The 25,424-nt window shown below is 37.6% G+C and overlaps 1 protein-coding gene and 1 pseudogene across 4 annotated transcripts in view; one reads left to right on the top strand and one right to left on the bottom strand.

Moving 5' to 3' along the window:
- LOC108175368 (EGF-like and EMI domain-containing protein 1) overlaps positions 1-25,424 on the top strand; it is a 707,491-nt gene that overhangs the window by 293,463 nt on the left and 388,604 nt on the right. For 3 of the 4 annotated variants that reach the window (XM_070072572.1, XM_070072574.1, XM_051818766.2), the window contains one exon: positions 3,074-3,200. The exons of the other annotated variant lie outside the window; for it this stretch is intronic. In XM_070072572.1, the coding sequence (XP_069928673.1) occupies positions 3,074-3,200 (127 nt within the window). The remainder of the gene's footprint in view (positions 1-3,073; positions 3,201-25,424) is intronic. 4 annotated transcript variants of the gene reach the window in all.
- LOC108177973 (DNA-directed RNA polymerases I, II, and III subunit RPABC4 pseudogene) lies at positions 7,027-7,203 on the bottom strand (annotated as a pseudogene).

The raw sequence follows: 25,424 nt of genomic DNA, 5'->3' as shown, positions 1-25,424 counted from the left end.
GAGCTATATCACATTGCTGTATTATTTAGACAAGATAATTCCTTTGTGTCCTCTGCTGTCTTTCTTTGCCTCCCTGCCAAAGAGTCACCTTCTAAAGCTAACAGGATGGGCAAGGAGAATTAAATGGTACCAGTTGAAAATTAATAACATGTTATTTGGAATATCATATGTTATACCAACACAATAGTATGATGGGTCATTTTTGTTAACTATTTTATGAATCTGTGATATTAGGAAATGAAATAGATGGTCTCTAAGTCTTTTTAATTGTGCTGAAATTCTTTTTTTTTCCCCTCTGGAAAACCAAGTGGAATCATTTGGATGAACCCCTGGTATCTGACAAAATATTTTCCTTGTGTAGTGAAGATCATCTCAGATGTAGCCTCCTCTGGGGAACCTTCCCTAACTGCCCCACAACCCCTTAAAGCCCAGATATCCTACAGCCTCTGCCCTCTTCTTCTTTTTGTACCCTTTGTGCCCTGTACATATGACTGCAGAGGCCCTGGAGCACATTATAAGAAGAAAAATTTGTGAAGTGAGGAAAGTCCATACAAGGCCCGTGGAGTGACTTCACTATGAACAGTGTCCTCCTCTGAACATGAAAGCAAGAATAAGTTTCCAAACCCACAAAGTTTAGGTTCTGGCATCACTAGAATCTGCTTGGGCTGCATTCAGGAGACAGCTTCATCCTGGCCATGGCTCAGATGTTTGAGGTTGGAGTGAAAGCTAAAATGAGAACTGGCATGCCTGATAACCACAGCGACAAAAAGAACATATGGGGGATTCTTCGAATTCTCTTCCTAGTCCAAGATGCACAGCAGACCTGTACATAGATATAGAATTAGAAACTTTGAATATTTTCAGTCTCTGTACAGAAAACCATAGAGAATATCCTGAAGTTTAAAGCTTAAAGTTATTGCATCTTCACATTGTAATTTATTGCTTACTGCCAGTGATAAACTGGTTATTCTTGTTACAAGAATATGCCGTGCTGAGACTCTGGGAATTATATTCATCTAGACAATGATAATATATAACATAGCAAATGGAAATGAAATTTTCTCATCTTACATGTTTTCTGATTACATCTTAAAGGAGAACATTTTGATAAATATATCTTAGATGAAGTTGGGGATATTTTACAACAGTAAACCATCCTTGCATAGCCGGGTTGTACTCCATTAATTCTCAGAGCTCGGGGCGAGGCTGACAATTCATAAATGGTAAATCCAGAGAGTTATGAAGATATTAAATCTCACATCTGGTGAGAAAATGTGTTATTTCACTGTGTTGATTGATGGACACATTCCCATTACAGTGCAATTTGGGAAATCGCACTGTTAATTGCTAGGGTTTTAGCAAAGCTCTGTAGTTCAATTCCAATTACTTTAGTTTCGAAAAACAGAACAGCTGGATGGTGAAATTGCCCAGAGCTACCACCTAGGGAGGGCATAAGCCAGCAACACGACCTCTGCTGTTCCTGCCTTGGATTTTCTGCAGAGCTGTTAGTTTGTGAAAGTGGAAGGCTCCAGGCATAGGAGGTCTCCTTGCCACGTGCTTTCTTCTGACACTGAGCGCGCACCCCTGCTCACTGCTCAGGTGATCTGGTGCCCTCCATTATTACTCATTGGTTTCCTTCTTCACTGGGGAGAGATGGAAAAAATAAATCTCATCACATCTTGATCTCCTTAACGCAAGGTGATCTGCTTTCTTGCTTTAGAGCCAAGTGGAGTTTTAAACCTTCACTGGGATTTCTTTTGCTGTCACATTGATCTTTGGGGCACACAGACCTTCTGTCTGTGGGAACAAGTATATGCTTCCACATGCAATCTCCCTGTCTCTGACTAAATCTAGAAAGAACAACTCCAGTTGCTGTTTGAAAATTATCTGGTGTCAGTAGCTACATATAATCACACTGGGTGATTCGGCTACCAACTCCCCATTTTTACCCCAGGTCACTGACTGGTTGAGCTGAGTAAGTTTCCCAGTGTTTTCTATGGATAATAATGCTGAAGCCCCCTGACAGCAGCAGACTCTTGTTTGGTATAGCTCTGAATACACGAGTTAAATGGGCTTTCTTCAGTTGTTTCAGGGTTTAGGAGCCTTAATAAATTGATAGTCTTAACACTTCAAATGAAGTCTCCAGCAGGATCAAACTGGAGAAAGAGCTTGAAGGAGAAATGTTTGTGAAAAGAAGCAATGGGTAATTATGTAGGTGGGAAATTTAGAGAAAAGAGTTCTTGTCTTTATAAACTGTCTTCTTAATATGCAGCATATATTTTGATATTGTAAATTCAGCCTAAGGATTTCTAGGTTTCTTAAGTCAATGATTTTAAAATATGTGTTAAAGATATTTTGACAGGACAGGATACTACAGCTGGGCAAGGGACTGAGTTCAAGAAAAGGGACTTTCCCTGTAAGGCATTTGCCACAAGCAGTTCAGCTCTGGCCCCAGGAATGCATCATAATAAGCTAAGAAAATACCTGCTCTGGCTCCCATTACTCTTTAAGGAAATATTTTTTTTGGGGTCTTATTCTCCTTCTTTCTATAAGTACATTATCAGCATGATGACTAGAAGTCTTTAAGGTCAAGGTCGTATACTGACATGGCTACTAATACCTCCTGTAACTCTCAAGAAAGTCCAGGTTGGATGATATCTTATATGTCTTCTAAACCATTTACAGTACTCAACTGTAGAGGAAATCTGGTAAGTGCAATTTTCTCAATCTCCCTACATTGACCGTCTCATTAACTTTTGTAAATTGATGCCCTGGAGAATAACTCATCCCTCAGTGAAGCTATACGTAAAACTCCCATATCATAGGCAAGTCCGTATGAAGGGAATCTTAAAACAAGCTACCAAAAATACCTTTGGCAAATGCAGGGGCTTGGCTTACTTTCATAAACCTTAATTGTTTTTCGTTGTCATCACTACTTGTGTGGTATTTTGCAGCAATGGTAAATCTCTCACTTCTGAAATCTATGAAATAACCACGTTTTCAAGCTATTGTTATATGGACTGTAACATTTCTTCCTACATTTGACAAGCCTATCAATTTTATTCTCTTTTAGGTCCACTTTTCCATCTTCTTCTTCCGGTGGCTCTGTCCTGTAACTTTCCCTGCTTACCTCAGGCTCATCTGTTTTCTGAAGCCTGGGCAAGGTCCTTGGGACAAGGTGTGTCTGATGAGGAACAGAGGTAGGATTATTTATGTGGAACTTTTCTAGCAAAGCTGAATAATGAGAATTCATTACTGATGTGTATTTTCATCCTTAGAGAGCTTGACTCTTCACTACATTGTGAAGACCAAAGCCATTTTTGCCAGATTTTATTATGCTTGTTTTACTTCATGTGCTGACATTTTCTTCATGAAAATTCATTTACCAGAAAAGGGCTAGTTATCTAGACTTTAGTGAATATGCAAACCTGTCCAGAAAGCCTCTGAAGCTCTGCTTTGTTCTCTCCCTTCCCAGAACTGCTATTGCACTGAAAATTGAATTTTTTTTCATAATTTACCTGGTTCTAGTTCTATAATCATTTCCCAAGTATGATTTATTTCGTCCTGGCTATGTTTCTTTTTTCCAAGATAAGTATACCTTTATTTTTAAAAGATTTTTATTTAATGAATACAGATTTTCATATGTACAGCTTTTAGGGATATAGTGTTTCTTCTCTCATTCCCGCCCTCCCATCCCCACTTCCATCCTACCTCCCACTCCCTCTCCCATTCCATTTTCCATTAAGATTCATTTTTAATTGACTTTATGTACAGAAGACCAACTATATACTAAGTAGAGATTTCAACAATTTGCATCCACACAGACATACAAAGTTTAAAGTACAGTTTAAAGACAAGTTTTACCATTAATTCTCACAGTACAACTCATTATGGACAGAGGTCCAACTTGGAGAGCAAGTACACAGTGGCTCCTGTTGTTGATTTAACAACTTACTCTTATTTATGACGTCAGTGATCACCTGAGGCTCTTGACATGATATTCCAAGGCTATGGAAGCCTTTTGAGTTCCCAACTCCATCAGTTTTTAGACAGGTCCATATGCAATGTGGAAGTTCTCTCCTTCCTTCAGAGAAAAGTACATCCTTCTTTGATGGCTCCTTCTTTCCACTGGGGTCTCACTCACAGAGATCCTTCAAGATGAACCATTTTTGCCACTATGTCTTGGCTTTCCATGCCTGAAATGTTCTCATGGTGTTTTCAGTCAGGCCTTAGGGGCTGATTCTGAGGTCAGAGCGCTATTTAGGTGTTTGTTATTCTATGAGTATGCTGTGTGGACTGCCTCCCATGTTGGAACTTTCTCTCCTTTGTAATTCTACCTATTATTATTATCAGGTACTTTGTGGGGAGCAACTCAGACTAGACTAAGTTACTCGAATTAAGACTTATTCTATGCATCTGCTCTCCCACAGTATGGTGCTGGGAGAGGAGTAAACAGCTTCTACACAGCTGCCTCCAGTTCAACCAATAAGCTGCAGGAGCTGCTTCTGATTGGAGGAGAGCAGCGTACTCGGCGTGTGGGTAGCAGAGTTGGGATTGGTGGAAGAGGACTATAAAGGAGGAGAGAGACAACATGCACCAGGAACACCTGAGGAACATCTGAGCAGCCCCCAAGAGAGCCGGCCGGCGGTGTGCCGCTCCCCCGCGGAAGTGGGGAAAGTGGCAGGGGGAACCGCCCTTCCACGGAGGTGGAAGGGTCGGTAGCCAACCCGGGAAGAACCAGCAGCAAACCCGGGGAGGGCCGAGCAGACAAAAGAACAGCGCAGGGTCCTGTGTCGTTCCTCCGCGAAGAGGGGGAGCGACAGTACTTGGTCTCATTTATGTGATCCCTTTGACTTATGTTCTATCTATATGATCAACTCCATACTTAATATGATCATTTTATCACATAAGATAGGATTGGTGCCACCCAGCTAAATGGGATTTGGAGCCCCATGACAAGTTTTTAACTTCACCCTTAGGGGTAACTCTATGTTAAGTAAGGAGTTCAACCAATGGTATTAAGTAGAGAAGAAAAAAAGAATAACAATAAATAAAATGAAATGATAAACTGTTCCTCAGCAGTCAAGACAAGGACTGTTCAAGTAATTGCTTGGGTGGTGAGAGGCCCGAATAGAGTTCCAAGCTCCTGGCTTCAACCTGGCCCAGTCCTCTCTGTTGTGGCCACTTGGGGAGTGAAACAGTGGATGAAAGAGCAATTGATCTCTGTCTCTCCCTCTCTAACTCTGCCTTTTAAATAAGTAAAAAGAAAAGATGTTTATAATGAAAGCATAATCTCCCAGTTAAATACAGAAATTCTAAAGAACGTTGACCATCAGCAAAAACCCAGTTGACTGGATCTTTCATGTTAATTAGTAAACCTTGGATTTTCAGAAGATCCTAAGACAGTAGCTTGAGGAGGTTATTGCTTAAATTAACTGATTGAGGACAGGCATCAATTTAATTAGCAAGAATCTATTTTGGTTAAATTCTTGTTCTAGTATTCTTATCCCATTTGACAGACATAAGAAGGAATTGTAATTCTATAATAATATATATTAAGGAAATAATAGACTTTAATATTTTATACATCCTGTTTGTAGAATTCGTCTCTCTTTAATTTGTTGTAAGGAGATGTTAATTGTACTTTCTGAATCCTGATGATGACAATAGCTAGTACTTTGAGTGTCACCTATTTGTCAAAGTATTTTTTATGTTTTAATCACAAAAACACCATAAAAAAGTTGTTATTGCCATTTTACTATAAGGAAGAAATGAGTATCAGCACAGATTAAGTAATAATTTTGAGAGAAAATCATAGCTAATGAGTACAAGAGCTAGGATTTGATCCCAGTCTGCCTTCAAAACTCTCACTGTTGAAAACCATGGAGCTGGAGTGAACTGGTGATCATCTTGGCACATACTGTCATATTTCACACAAAGAAACAGAGGCTCAGCATGATAAGGGTGCAGGTCTCTGAACCTTGGTTTAGTGTATTATAATTGCATTTCCTTTTCTTTCTGCATGTTATTAGTTAAAGAACACTTCCAATCTCAAAGGTTTGAGACTGAAGACATGCTACAAATAGCAACCTTCCTGTAGATTGTGTGTGTGTGTGTGTGTGTGTGTGTGTAGGTTTCCAAGGAATTTAGTTTAAACAGACTTCCACAGGGTTCTAAGAATCTGCATTTTTAAAAATGATTTTTCTTATTTATTTGAGAGGTAGAGTTACATACAGAGAGGGAGAGACAGAGAAAGGTCTTCCACCTGCTGGTTCATTTCCCAAATGGCTGCAATGGCCAGAGCTGAACTGATATGAAGCCAGGAGCCGGGAACCAGGAACATTCTGTAGGTCACTTCTGTGGGTAGAGGGACCCAAGTACTTGGGCCATCTTCCACTGCCTTCCCAGACCATAAGCAGAAAGTTGCATCAGAAAAGGAGCAGTTAGGACATGAACCGGCACCCACATGGGATGCCAGCTCCACAGGCAAAGGCTAAGCCCAGACACCACAGCGCTGGCCCAGAATCTGCATTTTTAACAAAGAGTCCATATGACTTTAAGATTTAATTATAAGTACAAGCTGATCTTCTGTATATTAAGATAATCGAAAATGAATCTTGATGTGAATGGAAGGGGAGAGGGAGTGGGAAAGGGGAGGGTTGTGGGTGGGAGGGACGGTATGGGGGGGAAGCCATTGTAACACATGAGTCGTACTTTGGAAATTTATATTCATTAAATAAAAGATTAAAAAAAAAAGATTTAATTATAAGTACAATTTGAGAAAGCAAATTTAACCTTCATTGTGTAATCTAACAGATTACATAAATGCTTAAATTAAATTATAAAGCATGTAATTAAACAAGCAATTTCTTTATGTTATAGATATCTAAAAGCAATAAGGTTTTAAAAATGAAATCATATGTATGCAGTTGTAGTCAGTAAGTATGCTAAACTAAAAGCTATACAATGAAGAATATTGACAGCAAATCAGGTACAAATGAAGGTATTCCTCTGAGTTTTCATGTTTTATGAAGTATCAAAAACCACCAATCCAATAGTTCTTTTATTGTACATTATTCTGTATTCACATTCTCTGCATATGATTGGATCTCTGGAGTTTATTTCATTTTATGTATGACATAATCCACAATTATATATTATTGCCTGCTGCTTTGGGAGTTGAACATCCTTCTGAGTGTCCATTGGTAGTTCTGTGCAGCACCAAGAAACTTCACGCTTCCAAACAGAACTAGTGTGGTGCTGTGTCCCCTCCTGTGATTTCTGAGACAAAGTTATCAAGTTATGTCCCTAAACAAAGGAATCCGTGGCTCTAAATATTCAAATAAATGACTAATATTTTTAGCATTAGGTAAACATTTTTAACATGTTGCTAATTCATCCCCAGCCTGCTCTGTGCAAGTTATCGTTTGACAGAATTTAATGCTTACGCTATGGTAGGTAGAAGAGATTCATAACTAAACGTGTTCAAATTTGCATGACCAGAACTGCAACTATATCCACCGTAACGGTGAATGCATGGTTTCTGCAAAAGATACAGTAGGCAAACAACCTTTAACAAAATGTGCTACTGCAATGTGTGTTTGTGTTTTTTCTCTTTTCTTCTCCTTTTTAACTGATACATCCAAAGCTAAGAAGCTGTATAAATTATTTTGAATATCGGAGATGAATTAGCCTGTGGTTTCTTATCCTATTCCTTCTCGAAGATTCTCACAAAAGTTCTATTTAAAAGAGAGAAGTGGATTCATTCTTAGGTGTCTTAAACAGCACTCAAGAAGAACAAAGGATACTAAAATAGGCCATGGGAATAGACAAATGGGTTCCTTACTGCAGAACTTCCCAGAGAGTTTTTACTGCATTTATATAGATTGAGTCATAATGGGATAAGAATTGTGTTGTAGTAATTATCATGCATTTGCTGTGACCCTGCAAATCTAATGATGTATTAATCAATTCATTGAAAAAATAAAAAACAGAGACCCATTAAGCATTTTCAAAAAATAACTTGACCATATAATATCATTAATACAGATCACTTACAGGTATCTTTTTTTTAAATGGATTTTTACTTTCTCAGCATGTCTTTTTTTAAAAATTTATTTATTTACTTGAAAGAGTTACACAGAGAGAGAAGGAGAGGCAGAGAGAGAGAGAGAGAGAGAGAGAGTGTGTGTGTTCTTTCATCTTCTGGTTTACTCACCAGTTGACCGTAATGGCTAGAGCTGTGCCAATCTGAAGCCAAGAGCTAGGAGCTTCTTCTGGGTCTCCCATGTGGGTGCAGGAGCCCAAGGACTTGGGCCATCTTCTATTGCTTTCCCAAGCTATAGCAGAGAGCTGGATTGGAAGTGGAGCAGCAAGGACTCGAACCGTTGCCCACATGGGATACCCGCACTGCAGGTGGCGACTTTACCTGCTATGCCACAGCGCTGGCCTGCAACTTTTGCAGTGATCATTCCAAGGAATGTATTTTGGGAAATATGATCTAACTTACTGTTATCTCTCTGTTCTGTTATGTTTTACACAAATACAGCTTTTCCTCAAATAATTTCTCATTGTTTGAAAATAATGTCACTTGGTCGTGAGTCTAGGAAGTAGGAGAGCTTGTACCCACTAGGATTCTGATGCAGTTGCTCTGGGAGTCCAGACTTTCTTGTCAGGTAAATTTTATTATCTTCAATTGCTTGTTTAAATATTTTAAAGATAAAATCCATGCTTTCCATTTCATAATGTTTTGAGTATTAAATCTAGGTAATTTACTGTACAAACTAGAGAGTATGTGATAGCAATATAAGATAGTATCAATATTATTATCATTATTATGTGACTAAGATCACTTCCATATAATTCCTTATAAGTGTTGGAAAGAGTTGATGGCAACTTATAAACATTGCTAAAAACAATTTGAAACAAAGGACAATAGATTATCTGAATTTAATGTGAGTTTCTGCTAGTAGTTTCTTTGACCATCTCTTGAAAAGAACCCTCTTCATGTGTTTATATGGGTTAGATAGCTTTAATTTGTTTTTTCTTATTTGCTCTCAGCTACCATTCCCATGGGAGGTTTTTTTTTTGTCTTATAATTTATTTTAAGTGAGATTGCAAAACTGTTTTAGTTTAATGCATTTTTCTTCAAGTTTCCTGTAAGTGGCATTTATGAGCAATTTTAGATTCATTTTGTTATAATGGCATTTTAAAAAGATTATCCTCAGGCATTATGGTGGCTTTAGAATAAATCTAGCTAAAAATTTCATCTTTGGTGTGAAAAAGAAAACCCCTAAATGACTTTAAACATAGTCCATCTTTCAGAGACCTTTCTGTTTGGAAACAACTTTGTCTCCTGAGTATATGGAACAACAATAATTCGTGGCATTTATTCAGCATTGTGTATTTGCAAAGCCATTTGCAATCATCAATTCATTTAACCACCCACAGTCCTAGCAATGAGAGGCAAACTTGACCTCCCCACTACTTGAGCTGGTATTGGTGCCCCAAATTGCCTTTTGTGTTCACATCATGGAGCCTTGCTTTGATTAAAACTCACCCTTAGAACAAATGGAAGGCTGAACATAATCTACTTCCCTCTACTTCCTTGTTCTTTATTTGTTCATAAGTGGAATAATCTATTGCCATTTCAGAGGGAGCTATCTGTATCCCCATTCCTCCTTAGAGGTGATTTGCCTGTATAAATATGATGGCAAGCTGTTGTGGTAAGATCCTTTTAGGGAACTCTTTGTACTCACCCTTCAAGGTCCAACTCAGATGTTATTTTATAACTGAAATGTTCCATAAAACTTCTCCTTCTGTCTTCCCATGATTTAATTAATTTCTTCCTCCTGTGTTCTCACAGAATTTTATACATACTTCTGTTACAGCTCTTGCCACAACTTGGTGTAGCTCTAAGTCTAGACTTGTAACCATGTCTTATTTATTCATTTTTTTTGTCATCCCTTAGCACTGTGTCTGGAGTATGTAGGAACACAAGAATCTTTAAATCGCATGTTATAACTCAGCTGCTCCAGCTTTTCACTCAGCCATCTAGCCTTTTTCTGGTGGATGTGAAAGAGGGGCTCCAAGTCAGGGGTTTGGGGAAGTCTCCTTGGAAACAGCAAGGCATTGCATTAATTTGGAGAAATTAATACTAACTTCTCAGAACAATGAGGTATTATTTTGGTGAAGAGGCTAGGAAATAGCATGTGAAACCCCAAGGCAAAAAGCAGCCTTAGCACAATGGATATTGAATCATCCTTATAATAGACATCGTGGCCATCCCATGTCAGCCTTCTCTTCATCATGATCACTCCCATCAGCATCTTACCGTTACCATTACCTGAGCTTTTTCAGGGTGCCTGGCATTGTCCTTGGTGTTTTGCAGGCTTTATCTCACATAATAATCAGCACAGCTTTGCAGTGTAGAAATTATCATTTTTAGGTTAAAACATAAGAGGTCAGATCCAGAGAGACTAAAATATTTTCTCCAGTTCACAGAGCTACTAACTAAGGTAGCTGGTTTTGAACCTTGTGACATGAAGATTGTATTTTTGTCGCATAGTGCCACTTGGATACCCTCTTGGGACTGCTTGCTTCTTGGAACACCTGCTGATTGTATCATTTCTCTTGTCTCCTTTGTCTATGAAACTGCAAGTGGTGAGCAACCCAGAGGCTACATTCAGTGGAACTTTTCAGCTCTGTGATTCTGTACAGAAGCCACACATCCTCTAAAAGGCCTCCTGTAGAAGAAGTCCCCATTAACTGCAGATGGAGCTCTGATCACAGGAGGAATGAGGACAGGAGCTGAGACCATTATTCTCTATTCTAAGATGTCTAAAGCAGACCATTACAGCTTTTATGTTTTCATTCCTTGCTTTGAGGCCTATACCTTGAAGGCTACCTTTCTTCTCAGGTCCCCAAAATGGTTTTTATTCTCAAAATTATAAAAGGCAATGCTATTAGTGCATGTTCATGCTGCTTAAAGAAGTCAAAACTTTTACAATCTTGAGTAGAATTACTTAAGGGCTGTTTAAAACAAGACAGATTGAGTTCTATCGTTTGAGATTAAAGATGTGGTATATTCTGTACAGTGCTTTGGACCATGTAGTGGCTCTTTGCAGAGTCAGCTAGAACCATGTGAGAGTGGCCTGACACAGTACAGAGTTACTTGTAATTTACATCAATCAAAGAAATCAATGAAATTTGCAAAGCTTTCTGGCTCTGAAGACTTAGGTGTTATCTAAATTCCATCAAAGAGTGGTTTACTGTATTGCAAGGGTTCCACTTCATCTACCATCCCAAACACACTATGTCATGAAATTAGTGCAAGGAACATATAATTATTTTTAAAAGGATATGGAGGTGTGTAATGTGGGCTGAGTGGGTTTGTGTGTTTCTAGGACATTTTTGTGAGTAGAACATGCATTTGGCTATTTAGAAAATAGGTAGGGAATATTGTCTCTTCCTTTTTCTTTCTGTTACTTTCACACACACACACACAACCACACACACATTTCTATGTTTTTGACCATATTTGATGGGTTTTAATTTTACAACAGTTTTAGATGCAGAGAAAACTTGAGCCAAAGGTATGATCTCTCATATAACATTTGCCACCACACACACAGCCCCCTGTATTGTCAACATTTCCCACCAGACTGGTACATTTATTACCATCAAAGGGCCTGTACTGACACAGCATTGTCGTCACCCATAGTCCACGGTTTACACAGGATTCACTCTTGGTGTTGTGCATTATATAGATTTGGACGCATGCGTAGTGACATGCATCTTCCATTATGGGCTCAAGAGTAATTTCATTGCCCTAAAAATTCTTCTGTGCTCTATCAACTCATTCTTTACCCCCCTTACCCCTGACCCCTGACAGAGATTGAACTTCCTTCTGTTTCAGTGCTTTTATCTTTTCCAGAATGTCATATAGTGGCTATCATACATTTTGTAGCCCGATACATATGGTATATATGTGTTATTCAGCACTAAAAAGAAATGAGCTATCAAGCCAGGAAAAGACATGGATAAATGTAAATGTACATTGCTAAGTGAAAGGAGCCAATCTGAAAAGATACGTTCCTTATGCATCCAACAGTTTTTATGACTTGCATTTGTTTTAATTTCCAGCAATTACTTGCATATCCTTGTGTAAATCTTGGCCTTTTGGCAATGATCATATTTATTTGTATATTAATTTTACCAGAAAATATCTTATGTGAAGTTTGATATAACTTCAGGTTATATACTTTCTTAAACTTGTGCTGTATGCATTATTGGATTTTTAAAGTACAGGCAAGATGATATGACAATGTTAAGGCATGAAACTTCAGAAACATTGAGACTATTGGTTATTCTAAGTTTTTTAAAGCTGTCATTATTATATTTGTAGCCTTATCAATATTAATAGGTAGAGAACTTCATTGTTTTGAAAATGTACTTTTAATTACCATAAACTCTGTTGCATTAACTTGGAGATTATCAATAGGATTATGTTAACAAAGGCTACCCTAAATAAAACAGGAAATAGGGTAGAGTTTCAAAAACATTTTCATGGTATTATATGAAATTAAGGAAATAATAACATGGATTATAAAAGTTCTGCTTCGTAAAAATCATATAAATGAGTGTCTTTCAGATTGTGACAAGTGAAGGGTGAGACATGGATGTTCCTTAATTGGAGTGAAAAAATCATGATTTTTAATGCATTAAAGGATATTTCATGGTGTGTTTGGCTATTGTAAGTAGTTGAACAAAGGCTGAACAAAGGCAATAATGGTAAAATAATAATTATAAATCAGAAAATAGATGAGATTATATTTGTCATAATGGGTAAGTTTCTAAAAAATAGTCTAGCAGCTGACTTTAAATTGTTTGAGATCTAATTAGAAAACAAATAGAACTGGGAGATAGAGCTAAGGAATGAACCACAGTACTCCTCACATTAATGCAATTTTGTAGATCTTAAGTTTAATAAACACTTTTACTATATTCAAGAATTCCATTTACCAATTTGTACCCATTGTAAATATTTGAATGTCTTCATCAACAATCTGAAGGAAATGCTTTTTTTAAAAAAAAATATTTATTTGAGAGGCAGAGTTACAGAGAGAGAGAGAGAGGGAGAGGGAGAGACAGAGAGAGAGGTCTTCCATCCACTGGCTCACTCCCCAAATGGCCGTAATGGCCAGACCTGGGCCAGTCCAAAGCCAGGAGCCAGGAGCTTCTTCCTGGTCTCCCACACATGTGTAAGGGCCTAAGCACAGGAGCATGGCTCACCTGGCAGGGTATTCCTACAAGGAGTCTTAGAATTAATCCAAAGAGAGGACATGACTTCAGGTAAAGCTGTGGTATTTTATGTTCCAGAAGGGTCTACTTTAGTGCAGAGCTTTGTAGCTCATAGCTCTAGAGATCTCAAGGATGATGAAGATGTTTCCAAGTTTGTGAAGGAATTCATGTGCATGAATATAAACCCTTTTTGTACAGAGATTGATTGGAAGTATGCACATCTGCTGGTATTTTGAAGCTTTAAGATGCAAGATCTTCAGTAGTGACTGAAATTCAGAAATGAAAGATGGCTCTTCCCTGAGTCTTGTCTGTATTTGGTGATTTGATAGCATTGATGTGTTCAATTAATTAAATGGGAGGCCATTAGACTGAGGTGTCTCTAATGCCCTGAATTTCTACTTACAGAAATCTAAAGCTAACTCAGAATTGAAAATGAAATGAATATGAAACTCAACCAATCTCAGGCAACCAACTAGGCATTAGGTATATTGTCTAAACTTTCTACTGGGCTAGTTCAAGTGTGGCAACTGCTTAAACTTTAAAGAATTTCTTTACTTTGCTTCTTCATTCACACTATAAAAGCCTCTTACCCTGGGACCCACTTTGATTTGGAGCTGCCCAACTCATGAACTGCTGTCTACTCAAATAAATTTGTAAATTTTAAAAGTACCCATGTTTATCTTTTAACAGATATATAGATACTTTATACCATAACATATGCCTACCAAGGCTGGCACTCTCCTGTGGTGCCAGCATTCCAAATGGGCTCTGTTTTGAGTTCTGGTTGCTCCACTCCTAATCCAATTCCCTTCTAATGTGCTTGGGAAAGCAGCGAAGGATCACCTAAGTGCTTGAACCCCTGCAGGCACATGGGAGACCCGGAGAGGCTCCTGGCTCCTGGCTCCTGGCTCCTGGCTCCTGGCTTCATCCTGTCCTAGCCCCAGCCATTGTGGTCAGTTGGGGAATGAAACAGTAGATGGAAGATTGATCTCAATCTCTCTCTGTCTCTGTCTCTTCCTCTCTCTGTGCAACTCTGATTTTCAAATAAATAAATAAATCTTTTAAAAAATCCACCTACCTAGAGCTTTTTCTTTGGTTCATATTTAGAATGAGCAATAACTGAGAATCAGCCTCTTGGATTCTAGTCCCAGCTGAATATTACTTAACTTTGTGGTTTGCGTAAATGCTCTTAAACTCTCTGGACTTCAGTTCCCAAAAATGTAAAATGATTTATTCTTCATGACCTTTGGAGAGTCTATAGTTGAAAAGGTCTTTAATTCTATACATTTCTGATATATGTATATAGATAGGTATTTCTAATATATATGATACTACTATATATCTATATATCCTACACATATAAACACACACGTGTATGTGTGTATATATATATATATATATATACATATATGTATAAATCTCCATGAAGCTGTGACTTCTGTATCTGACATATATAGAACACTGATAGTTATAGTTTAGGCACTTAAATTTAATTCATTCAAAGGAAAACACTCTGCGATAAATTGAGGACTCATTTCCTTCCTCACAGTAATATACTGTTGGTATATGAAATACGAAATAGGGTTAACTCAAGCTCTTATAGTGAGACCAGTGTTCACACTGAAACAATATCATAACCATGTTTTGAGCTTTGTGGGCTATATGTCTATACAGATTAAGAATAAAGATGAGAAGTGAAATTATGGACAATTTGCATAATTTCCTGCTAGGCACTAGAGAAAACCCACCCTGAATCCAAAATAAAAGTAATTAAACCCAGTTAATAAATTTAGGATGATCCATTAATGAATGAAGACTGGCTCTTTGGAGATGATGTAAATGAAAAATCATTTTCTGGTGAAATGCCAAATAGAACTGAATATACGATTACGGAGTTTATATTAACAGTGAGGCTGATTTTTTTATTCTTTCTTGAATCAAGATCTCATGAACTTTGATAGTTGACACCACAACTCCCACATTTACAGTTAGGTGTGTGGGAATATTAAAGAGTACATTTTCAGTAGAGAAAGTCTCCAGAATGTGTTATTGCTAATCTACTGAGCCATTAGTGATATTCATATGATAAAATGTTAATGTTTCTCTTCTAATTTAAGTGCATTTCTGAACATACCTCAAAGCCAAGCCATGCTGGGTTAAAATGAGGAATGTGATTGGATTTGATTTTAATAGAACATAACATTGATGGAATTGAGATTGACCTCATTATGATTCTCAATTCCGTAGCAGATCTTTGCTTTAAGGCATTAAAGAGCATATGGTAATAACTTTTTTTTAAGCTTTGCTGTTAAAGATTTAGTGGAAAGATTATCTAGAATACTTTTTATCAAATATCTTATTTAAATAAGAGGAATTCTTTAAAGCATTAGCATTAAAAATTAACGGAGTCTATGAAATTAAAGATAGGAAAATCTATTAGGTTATCTTTCTTCTTCCAAAAAAGGATTACTTCAGAGGAATGAGCTATGAAAATGAAAATAATAAGTGAAACAATGATAATATCTGTGTTACAGATGAGTGAAGAAAGGATTTATTGTATTGATTACAGAATTCACCGAAATAAATATTTTATGTTTTAAGAAATATTTTATTCTGTATTTATTAAGTTTATTTATTTAAACATTTTCATTTAAATCTTTGGCTATTTTTGTTGGTAGGTTTTGAGTCCTTCTTGTTACAAATAGACATCTGAAATTCAAATTTTGTTAAAATTCCTAGGGCACATTTTCTAACCTTAACATGCTTTGCCCTTTTGGTTTTAAATTCTCAACCCAGAATTCCATTTAATCACACATATATTATATTTTGATTCTGTAATATAATATACATATTGCCTATAATGACATATATGACTTTAAATTTTATGTGTGTATTAGATAGGATTTATTAGCAAAAGTGTAATAGAATATGTTTCTGATTTTATTTTTAAGAACCATTGAGTTCTCATCCTGCTGTTCATATAGTAGGTAGGCTAGGCAACAAACTAAATTTATCATCTTAGAACATCATATGTTTAGTTTAAGTTACTGCTGGATGATTTAGCACTTTCTAGGAAAATGCTCAGTCTTTTATATACCCTTACCTTGACTTTGCTCCTTTACAGTAATACGTGTGATTTCTTGTGTTTGGGGGGTATCTTATCTACCAACAGTGTGGCTGGTCAGGTATCTCATGTGCCTAGCATTTATAAGGTATGACTGGTCTGATCTGGGTATTCAGGTGAAATACTGGTGCTTACAATTGGAATTTATAACTCTAACAAAATGCCTTGTCTTGATTTTTTATGTTCAAAAGCCTTTCACACTCCTTGATTAATTTAAAGACTGATCCTAGAGATTGAGGTAGAATTGATGCTAAGGGTTAAATAGTCTTATTCCTAGGTCTTACCCCTGGTTAGAGAAAAGATGAAAGAACTGAATAAAGTAGGTGGATATGCTAGTTATTTTAAATATAATATTAATTTTAATACTTGAAAGGTATTAAATTTTGTGCCAATAAATTTATAAGTCCCAGTAAACCATGACCAAGAAAGCAAAAAATTACTATAGGATGTGTCCTACATGTTTCCCCAGAATTGTCTTCCTTACTCCCTACTGTCAGCTCTTCACTTGTGCTGCTTCTTTTCTCTATCTTCTCAAATGCGTGGAAAATGGACTTTGCATTTGTCTCTCACTCTAGGCGTCCCTTTGCTTGCCTGGTGGTGCTGGTAGTGGTGGCTGCTGCTTCTTTTTCTCCTCCTCTTCCTTTTCCCCCTTTTCCCTTCCTCCTCCCCCTCCTTCACTATCTCCTTCTTCTCCTCCTTATTTCTCCTCCTTCTTCTCCTCCTTATTTTTCCTCCTCCTTTCTCCTCCTCCTCTTCCTTCTTCTTCTTCCTGCTCCTTTTCCTCTTCCTCCACCTCCTCCCCCTCCTCCTCTTCCTCTTCCTATTCCTATTCCTATTCTTATTCTTATTCTTATTCTTATTCTTATTCTTATTCTTATTCTTATTCTTATTCTTCTTTCTTATCCTTCTTATTCAAGATCATTTATTTGAGAAGCAGAAGTACAGAGAGAGACTCAGAGAGACAAAGAGAGAGAGAGATCTTCCATCTGCTGGTTCACTCCCCAAATGGCTGCAATGCTTGGAGTTGGACCAGGCCAAAGCCAGGAGCCAGGTGCTTCATCTGGATTTCCCATGTTGTAGCAGGAACCCAGATATTTGGGCCGTTTTCCACTGCTTTCCCAGGCACATTAGGAGGGAATTAGTTCAGAAGTGGAGTGGCTAGACTCAAACTGGGGCCCTTTTGGGATGTCAGCATTGCAGGCAGTGCTTTACCTGCTAGGTCATGTCAGCCCCAACTTGGTTTCTTCTTTCCGTTCATTGCCTTAGCACAAATGTTACCTTCTCAATGGTCTATGTCTTTTATTTATTTTATTTTATTTTATTCTGTTGCTGTATTCCTTCTGCCTAGAATACTGCCATATGGATGCTATATACCATAATAAATATTAATTGCATGAAAGTTGAGTGAACAATGTGATATCATTAAGTTTTCATAATAATTTGATGAAGTATATATTGTTATTCCCCATACATAATGAGAAAAACGAGTGTTAGGGAAGTTAGGTGACTATCTAAATTTAACATATCAGGATGAAGCAGAAATGGAATTCTAATTCAGGTCTATGTAAATGCAAAACCCATTTTTGGACACAAAACTATACTATGTGCTTCTGTAGTGTGAATTTTGCCACTTATTTCTAGTAACTTGGCCCATATGCCAATAGACTAATGTATTATTTTTCTATATGTTCTACACAGTATGAGCATATTATGTATATAATTGAAGTATATTCTCTTCCCTACATCTTTGAGCACAGAACTGTATTTGCATATTCATTTTTGAATCCTCCAAGGGTTTTTAAATTATATATCTTAATAGTAAAACTGAAAGTGTCTTGTCCATGCTCAGGTAAAAAAAATGATTTTCATAAATAATCCAAAGAACTGGAAACATTTTTAGGTAATAATAGCTTTCTTTACATTTCAAAAATGGGAAATTTCCTATGATACTTAGTTATTTTTATGCTCAAATCCAGTTGGGAAATGCCCTTATGACACAATAATCCATTTCATGGAATGAAAAATTCAGAAAAAAACAATAAGAAATAACCAAAATCTTTACTGATAAACCAACTTAATTTGTTATTGGACAGAGTTATAGGTCTCTATGGTTGTATACACTGTGTCTTGCTGTCTTGCCTGCTGAAACTTCTGCAAAACAAGCAGTAGTCACTCAATACAATAGATTTTTATCACTTTTCTTACAATGAGAGAGATTTTTGTGCCTCTATTTGATATCATTACTTGGGAGTAATTCTGGCTAAATATATCTTTTCTTATTTTATGGATGAGAGGAGGAAAAATATAAAATTTTTATCCATCAAATTTCCAATGTAGACATGTTTTGCTTCACCAATTTGTGCAATAGAAGGGAGAAAACCTGAGCAGTTGCTGGGTTGTGCATTTCTGTTGATCGATCCACAAAGGACAGAAGGGAGTGCATTCTGAAGAGGTAGGAATTGGAAACTGAAGCCAAATCAGCAAAACTAAACAAAGCAAAAAGCCTGAAGAAAATTAATCATGACAAACTCTGTACAAAATCTGGAGACAACCTGCTGTACCTTGAACCTTCAATAAATAACTCATTTTGGATTTTACTAGGATGGAGGATTTAAATGCGAACTGATTGTAAGTGTAAAATGATATCACTCACATATATAAACATAAGTAAGATAGCCTTTGTGAGTAGAGATTGATCTTGAAAAAATTAATAGTAACAATTGAATACTTTTTTGCAATATTTTACAGTTTAGAGACCATTCACTAAAACTCTGCTATTATAAGATCAGAAACATGATAGTTTTTTTCCTTAGAATAAAACTTTGCTTATCTTTATTTTTTTTATTTTTTTTTTTTTTTTGACAGGCAGAGTGGACAGTGAGAGAGAGACAGAGAGGGAAAGGTCTTCCTTTGCCGTTGGTTCACCCTCCAATGGCCGCCGCTGCAGCCGGCGCACCGCGCTGATCCGATGGCAGGAGCCAGGATCCAGGTGCTTTTCCTGGTCTCCCATGGGGTGCAGGGCCCAAGCACCTGGGCCATCCTCCACTGCACTCCCTGGCCATAGCAGAGAGCTGGCCTGGAAGAGGGGCAACCGGGACAGAATCCGGCGCCCCAACCGGGACTAGAACCCGGTGTGCCGGCGCCGCAAGGTGGAGGATTAGCCTATTGAGCCACGGCGCCGGCTCTGCTTATCTTTATTTAGATGAAGATGATCTACTAAAAGAGAATGCTTATATTTGGTAAGATCATAGTATTTTGGACTTAATTTTTGACCAAGAAATGTCAAGAATTATTAATGTAAATTAACTATTATAAAACAAACTAGTTCATGTTTCTTTATTATCACCTACTTCAATTTGTCAGATGTTTTCTGTTCATAGAACAGTTTGATTGGTAATCACTTGCACTGGTTACCACATGTATTGATCTCATGGTGAAAAACATTAGACTTGCTTATTTGCTTGCCTCTATATCTCTTGATGTAAAAGTCGACTGCTAAATTGTTACTGGCATGCTCCACAACTCAGAAGCTCATCTTTGTGGCACCTTGTTTCTTCTGCCCAAAACTAATAACAGATTGTGCTACTTGGAGGTTCTCTTTTGAGTTGTAGATTTAAATTCAGAACAAAACAGGCTCATGATAACTACATGCACAGGAAGAGTGGTAGCATATTCCTATGTAGAATTTTAGATTTTATGTAGTGAGACTTACAGGACTTAATATTCAAAAACTCTAAGAAAGTGTCAATAGTATTTCTAAAGATTTGATCAGAAAACTGAAGATGGGAGGAGGCATAGTTGGAGATCTTTTTGCTTCTTTTCAGTAAATAGCTAGGACAATGGAAAAGAGAAGACTTGGGAAATAAATGGTTGGCAATAGTGAAGATGCTCATTGATGATCAGAACTCAAATATTTGAGTCTTGGTTTAAAACACACATGGTCTTTGGATTGGTATCAAACGGACAGAAGAGGCAGACAGGTTTCTTCTCTCATAATAATTCTCTACATTTTTCTAAGAAGTACAATGAGCCTGCATCAAAAGGCAGAATTGATTTCTGGGGAATGTTGAAACCAATGAACAGCTTCTTAGAATTTTAGAGAGGGCTTGAATGTAAGTTATAATACTAGGTGATTTTTGAGTTTCCTTATAATCTGAAATTTTGTGACTTTTTCTATATTTCAAAAATAAATTTTACAAGGTGTAATTGTATAAAATAGCAGACCAGCTAACCTAAATCATAAGAGAGTACAAATTTCTCCCATTTGAAAAGAATTAGGTTATAGCCACTATATTCTAGACTAACACACAATATTTAATATTTGTAGAAATAAATACAACTTACAGATTTATTTACCCATGTTCTCAAACTTCTGAATTTTTTGAAAGAACTGTTTTGTGTGATTCCACATGGAGCAGTTTGATTTTGCAGTTTGGTTCTGTTATTCTACCTTTAGGGAAAGAACACAGAGAGACAAATCTGGAAACATAGGGTGTGCTTGGAAAGGGTACTGGTCTCCAAGGAGGGATGGGTGATCAATGAGGAAAGTGGATTTTTCAGAATCTGTGAAAATCAACCATGTGCAGAAAATGAGGCCAATGGTCTCAGTCTCCTGATGCCTAACACACACTTAGATGACAATTATCATAATACATTAAGTTTAAACCATGATTTTTCAATATTTAAGTCAGTCTATAATGTATTTAACTGTATAGAACCACAATTTTTGCTTTATAGTGAACATTTATAGAAAATGCGAATTATAACCAAGTTTTCTGAGATATATTAAAGGATCTTTGTGGTATGTTATAGGACAAGGTTGTAGTCTTCCTAAAACATACTTAGTAAGAGTTATCTGAATCAACATATTTGAACTTAATTTAACAGAGTTAGATGGGACTCAAGTAAAATGTAAAATAACATCTGTAAAATACCTTCTATTTTTCAATTTTGAATCATTTAAAGGAACTGAGTTTAGCACGTGCAATACACCATGACTTGAAATTTCTCATGGTAGATAAAATCAAAGCTTCAGACCTAATTGGTAAGGTTTTGAGATGGAATTTTTTTTAAGTTTTATTTATCTTTTGAAAGGAAGAGTTAGAGAGAATCTTCCACCACTGGTTCATTCCCTACGTGGCTGCCACAGCTGAGGCTGGGCAAGACCAAAACCAGGAGCCTTGACCTTCATCTGGGTCTCCCACATTGGTAGCAGGGTCCCAAATACTTAGGACATTTTCCACTCCTTTCCCTGCTGCATTAGCGCGGAACTGGATTTGAAGAGGAGCAGCTGGGCTTCAAACTGCCAGTGTAGGATGCTGGCATTGCAGGCAGTGGCTTAATCTGCTTCACCACAATGCAGTCCCCATTGAGATGGAATGTTTCCTATTTTTCTATTGCAATCAGAAACTAAGTCCCACTAGCATGGGAGCTTAGTGCTGTTCTCTGCTGTTTTTCTTCAGCTTCAGGTACACACCCATTTTTAATTAATTGGATAGGGGTTCAGTCATATGACATATAAGCTCCCTCCCAACTTGAGGTTCTGGTATTCTATTCTATTTATGATCCTTTTCTTGAGGATCTGAAATATTTTTCCTTTAATAAAATTTATTGATTACTATGTTAATAGCTCGGTAGTTTAGAAAATGACTGTCGAAAGGTTGAGATCCCATGTAAATCTCTAAAATTAGGCCAGTTTTCTTTTCTAAGTGTAGGTAGCCACTTTGGCAGTACATATTATCAGTATTGCTGACCACATTTGGGAACTGTAGGTGAATGAGTATGACAATAATGCATCCATCAGCACTCCAAGAGAATCTATTATAAACACATTCCCTGGGGCTCCAAGTGACTGCTGCAAACAGAGGAAGCTCTCTTATTCACTCTTGTCAGGATCAGTAGTTGGGTAGTTTATGGGCAGATTGGTTCCAGTATGGAATCCAAATTCAATAATATATGCATCCTGCAGCATTTTAACTTAAGACATATAAATACACTTCCAACAATCCGTCCTTTGATGAATAATGAGAATTTTTTCTTTGCATATAGGTCCTCTCTCGGATGTTTTGTGTTGTATTTTTAGTATAAACCACATACATTATGTATCCTCCCCATATCCAGTTTCATTTTCTTGAAAAAGAAGTGAGAATGTAGAGATGCTTGCAAAGTTTTCTGTGAAAAATCTTTCTGGATTTTTGATTTTTTTCCATACCTAATTCAACAACATGTTTTCAGCTTTTCACCAGTAACAAGTCTTTCCAAAACTTTGAACTTGTTCTTTAAAATTTAGCACACAACTCTTACTGATGTTGATAACATTTAATATTTTTTTATAACTAGAAGTCAAAGGATAAATGAGTTTGAGAGCAGACACAGCCGACTCATTGTAGGCGCAGCTGAACTGGTGAAGAAGAAGCTCATGTGAAAGCACAGGCTTGAGCCTGAGCAGTCAACATACCGTGGACATCACCCAGTGTGTGAAAGGAATGGTGAGTGAGGAGTAGTTTAGTAATTCAGATAAATGGATGTTAGTTACAAAAGCCTCTGCCGTTTTAATTTCTTTGGTTACAAAGTCCTTGAATGAACTGTGACCTATTTATCTTTGTATTTCCTGTTTACCAAATACAGTTCCTGGACATAGTAGCCACAAGCATCTATTTCTTTATTTGAGTTAATGAATTGGCAGCATATATTCAGCCCAGTGAGAAATTGTTTCCTTTCAGGGTATGAGTGGTGGATGTATTTGCTTTGGTCCCCCCCCCCCCATGCTCCATGAGCAATAAGGCGATATTAACATCCTGTTTGTGTTTCATTTTGATTGCCATTTGGTCAGCAGGAGCCTGAGAAAAATTTATGCACAGTGTTTAAGAGGATCAATTTATGCTGAAAGCTTTGGAATTATTGTAGAGCCATCTTGAAGTCACTGCAAATTGCAGTTAAAGTCATAGAAATGCTGGAAATCAAATGGATCAGTGACATTGGTATGCAGTGTCAATACATGTTTGCACTATTGCCTTGAATACAAGCATTGGAGAGTTAGCCACTAACGGATTATAGGATTTTTACTAGATAAGTGCTTTCTGTAAACATGTATTTGTATTTTATGAAAGTAATATATGTTCACAGTTCTAAAAGTCAAACAAAGAGCAATACAAGCCTTTTTTTTTCCTAAATTTCTCTCCATTTGGGGTGGATGTTTGATACAGTGGTTAAGATATTTCTAGGGACACCTACATCCCATATCTGAGTGCCTGGGTTAAAGTTCTAACTCTGGCTCTGTCCAGCTTCCATAGTGCACAACTGAGAGGCACTAGGTGATGGCTGAAGTACAGAAGGTGTGGATCACATAGGAAATCCAAGTTGAGATCCTTGGCTCCTAGCTTCAGTCTGACATGGCATTTAGGAAATGAACAACAGATGAAAAGTATTTCTTTGTGTCTTTCTGTTGCTCTACCTTTCAAATAAATGAAAACAAATAGATAAAAACTTCTAAATTAATTCTCCCTTACACTTATTCCCATTCTTTTTTATCATAGTCTAGACCTAATTTCAACTCTCTCAAAGTTGTTTCTTCTCATATATACTTCTAAATAATATAACGTTATCACTTCTTTCTGATATTTCTTTTCTTGTTTTGGTCTGGCTGCCCTACAGAAATGAGGATTGTTGTGGCCTGCACTGTGGCATAGTGGGTAACACTGCTATCTGCAGCATTAGGACCCATAGACACAGGTTCCAGTCCTGGCTGCTCTGTTTCCAATCCTGCTCCCTGCTAATGTGCCTGGGGAGGCAGCAGAAGATAACCCAAGTCCTTGGGCCTCTGCACCCACATAGGAGATCTGGAGGAAACTGGCTTCCGATCAGCCCAGCTCCGGACATTATGGCCATTTGGGGAATGAACCAGCTGATCTAATCCTCCACCTGCGGCGCTGACACACCGGGTTCTAGTCCTGGTCAGGGTGCCGGATTCTGTCCCGGCTGCTCCTCTTCCAGTCCAGCTCTCTGCTATGGCCTGGGATAGCAGTGGAGGATGGCCCAAGTGCTTGGGCCCTGCACCCACACGGGAGACCAGGAGAAGCATCTGGCTCCTGGCTTTGGATCAGCGTGGTGTACCAGCCGTGGCGCACCTGCCGCAGCGGCCTTTGGGAGGGTGAACCAACGGAAAAGGAAGACCTTTCTTTCTGTCTGTCTCTCTCTCACTGTCCACTCTACCTTTCAAAAAATAAAAAAAAGAAGATCTCGATTTCTTTCTCTCTATCTTTCTGTAACTCTGATTTTAAAATAAATAAATAAATCTTAAAAAGATGAGAATTGAGCTCTCTTACTTCATGTCCATCCAGACTCTCTACTCTATCCTTCCAAAATTTGTCACCCGTTTTTATTAAATTAATATTCAGTCTGTATATAGTATATATTTTTTAAATATTTATTTTTTAGTTTGAAAGGCAGAGTTACAGAGAGAGGCAGAGACAGAGACAGAGAGAGAGAGAGAGAGAAAGAGAGAGAGAAGGCTTCCATCCTTTGGTTCACTCCCCAAAGGTCCACAGTGGTTGGAGTTGAGCTGATCTGAAGCCAGGATCTTCCCCCCCACCCCCGGTCTCTCACATGGGTGCAGGGGGCCTAAGAAATTGGGCCATCCTCAGCCGCCTTTCCAGGTACATCAGCAGGAATCTGGATTGGAAGTGGAGCAGCTGGGACTTAGACCGGTGCTCATATGGGATGCTGGTACTGCAGGCCAGGGCTTTAACCTGCTGCACCACACAGCCCCTGATAGGTAAATATTACTCTTATGTAAGTAATTTCACATACTTTGATTGCTTTTCTTTTCTTGACTTTCTTTTTTGTAAACCAGTAAGTGCTTCTTTTTTTCTCATTTGTTTATTTTCTTTTTTTAACTTTTATTTAATAAATATAAATTTCCGAAGTACAACTTTTGAATTATAGTGGCTTTCCCCCCATAACCTCCCTCCCACCCACAACCGTCCCAACTCCCACTCCC

The sequence above is a fragment of the Oryctolagus cuniculus genome, chromosome 4 (assembly GCF_964237555.1).
Source record: "Oryctolagus cuniculus chromosome 4, mOryCun1.1, whole genome shotgun sequence".
In the NCBI taxonomy this organism is placed as follows: domain Eukaryota; kingdom Metazoa; phylum Chordata; class Mammalia; order Lagomorpha; family Leporidae; genus Oryctolagus; species Oryctolagus cuniculus.
This window is presented reverse-complemented; position numbering and strand designations above follow the sequence as displayed.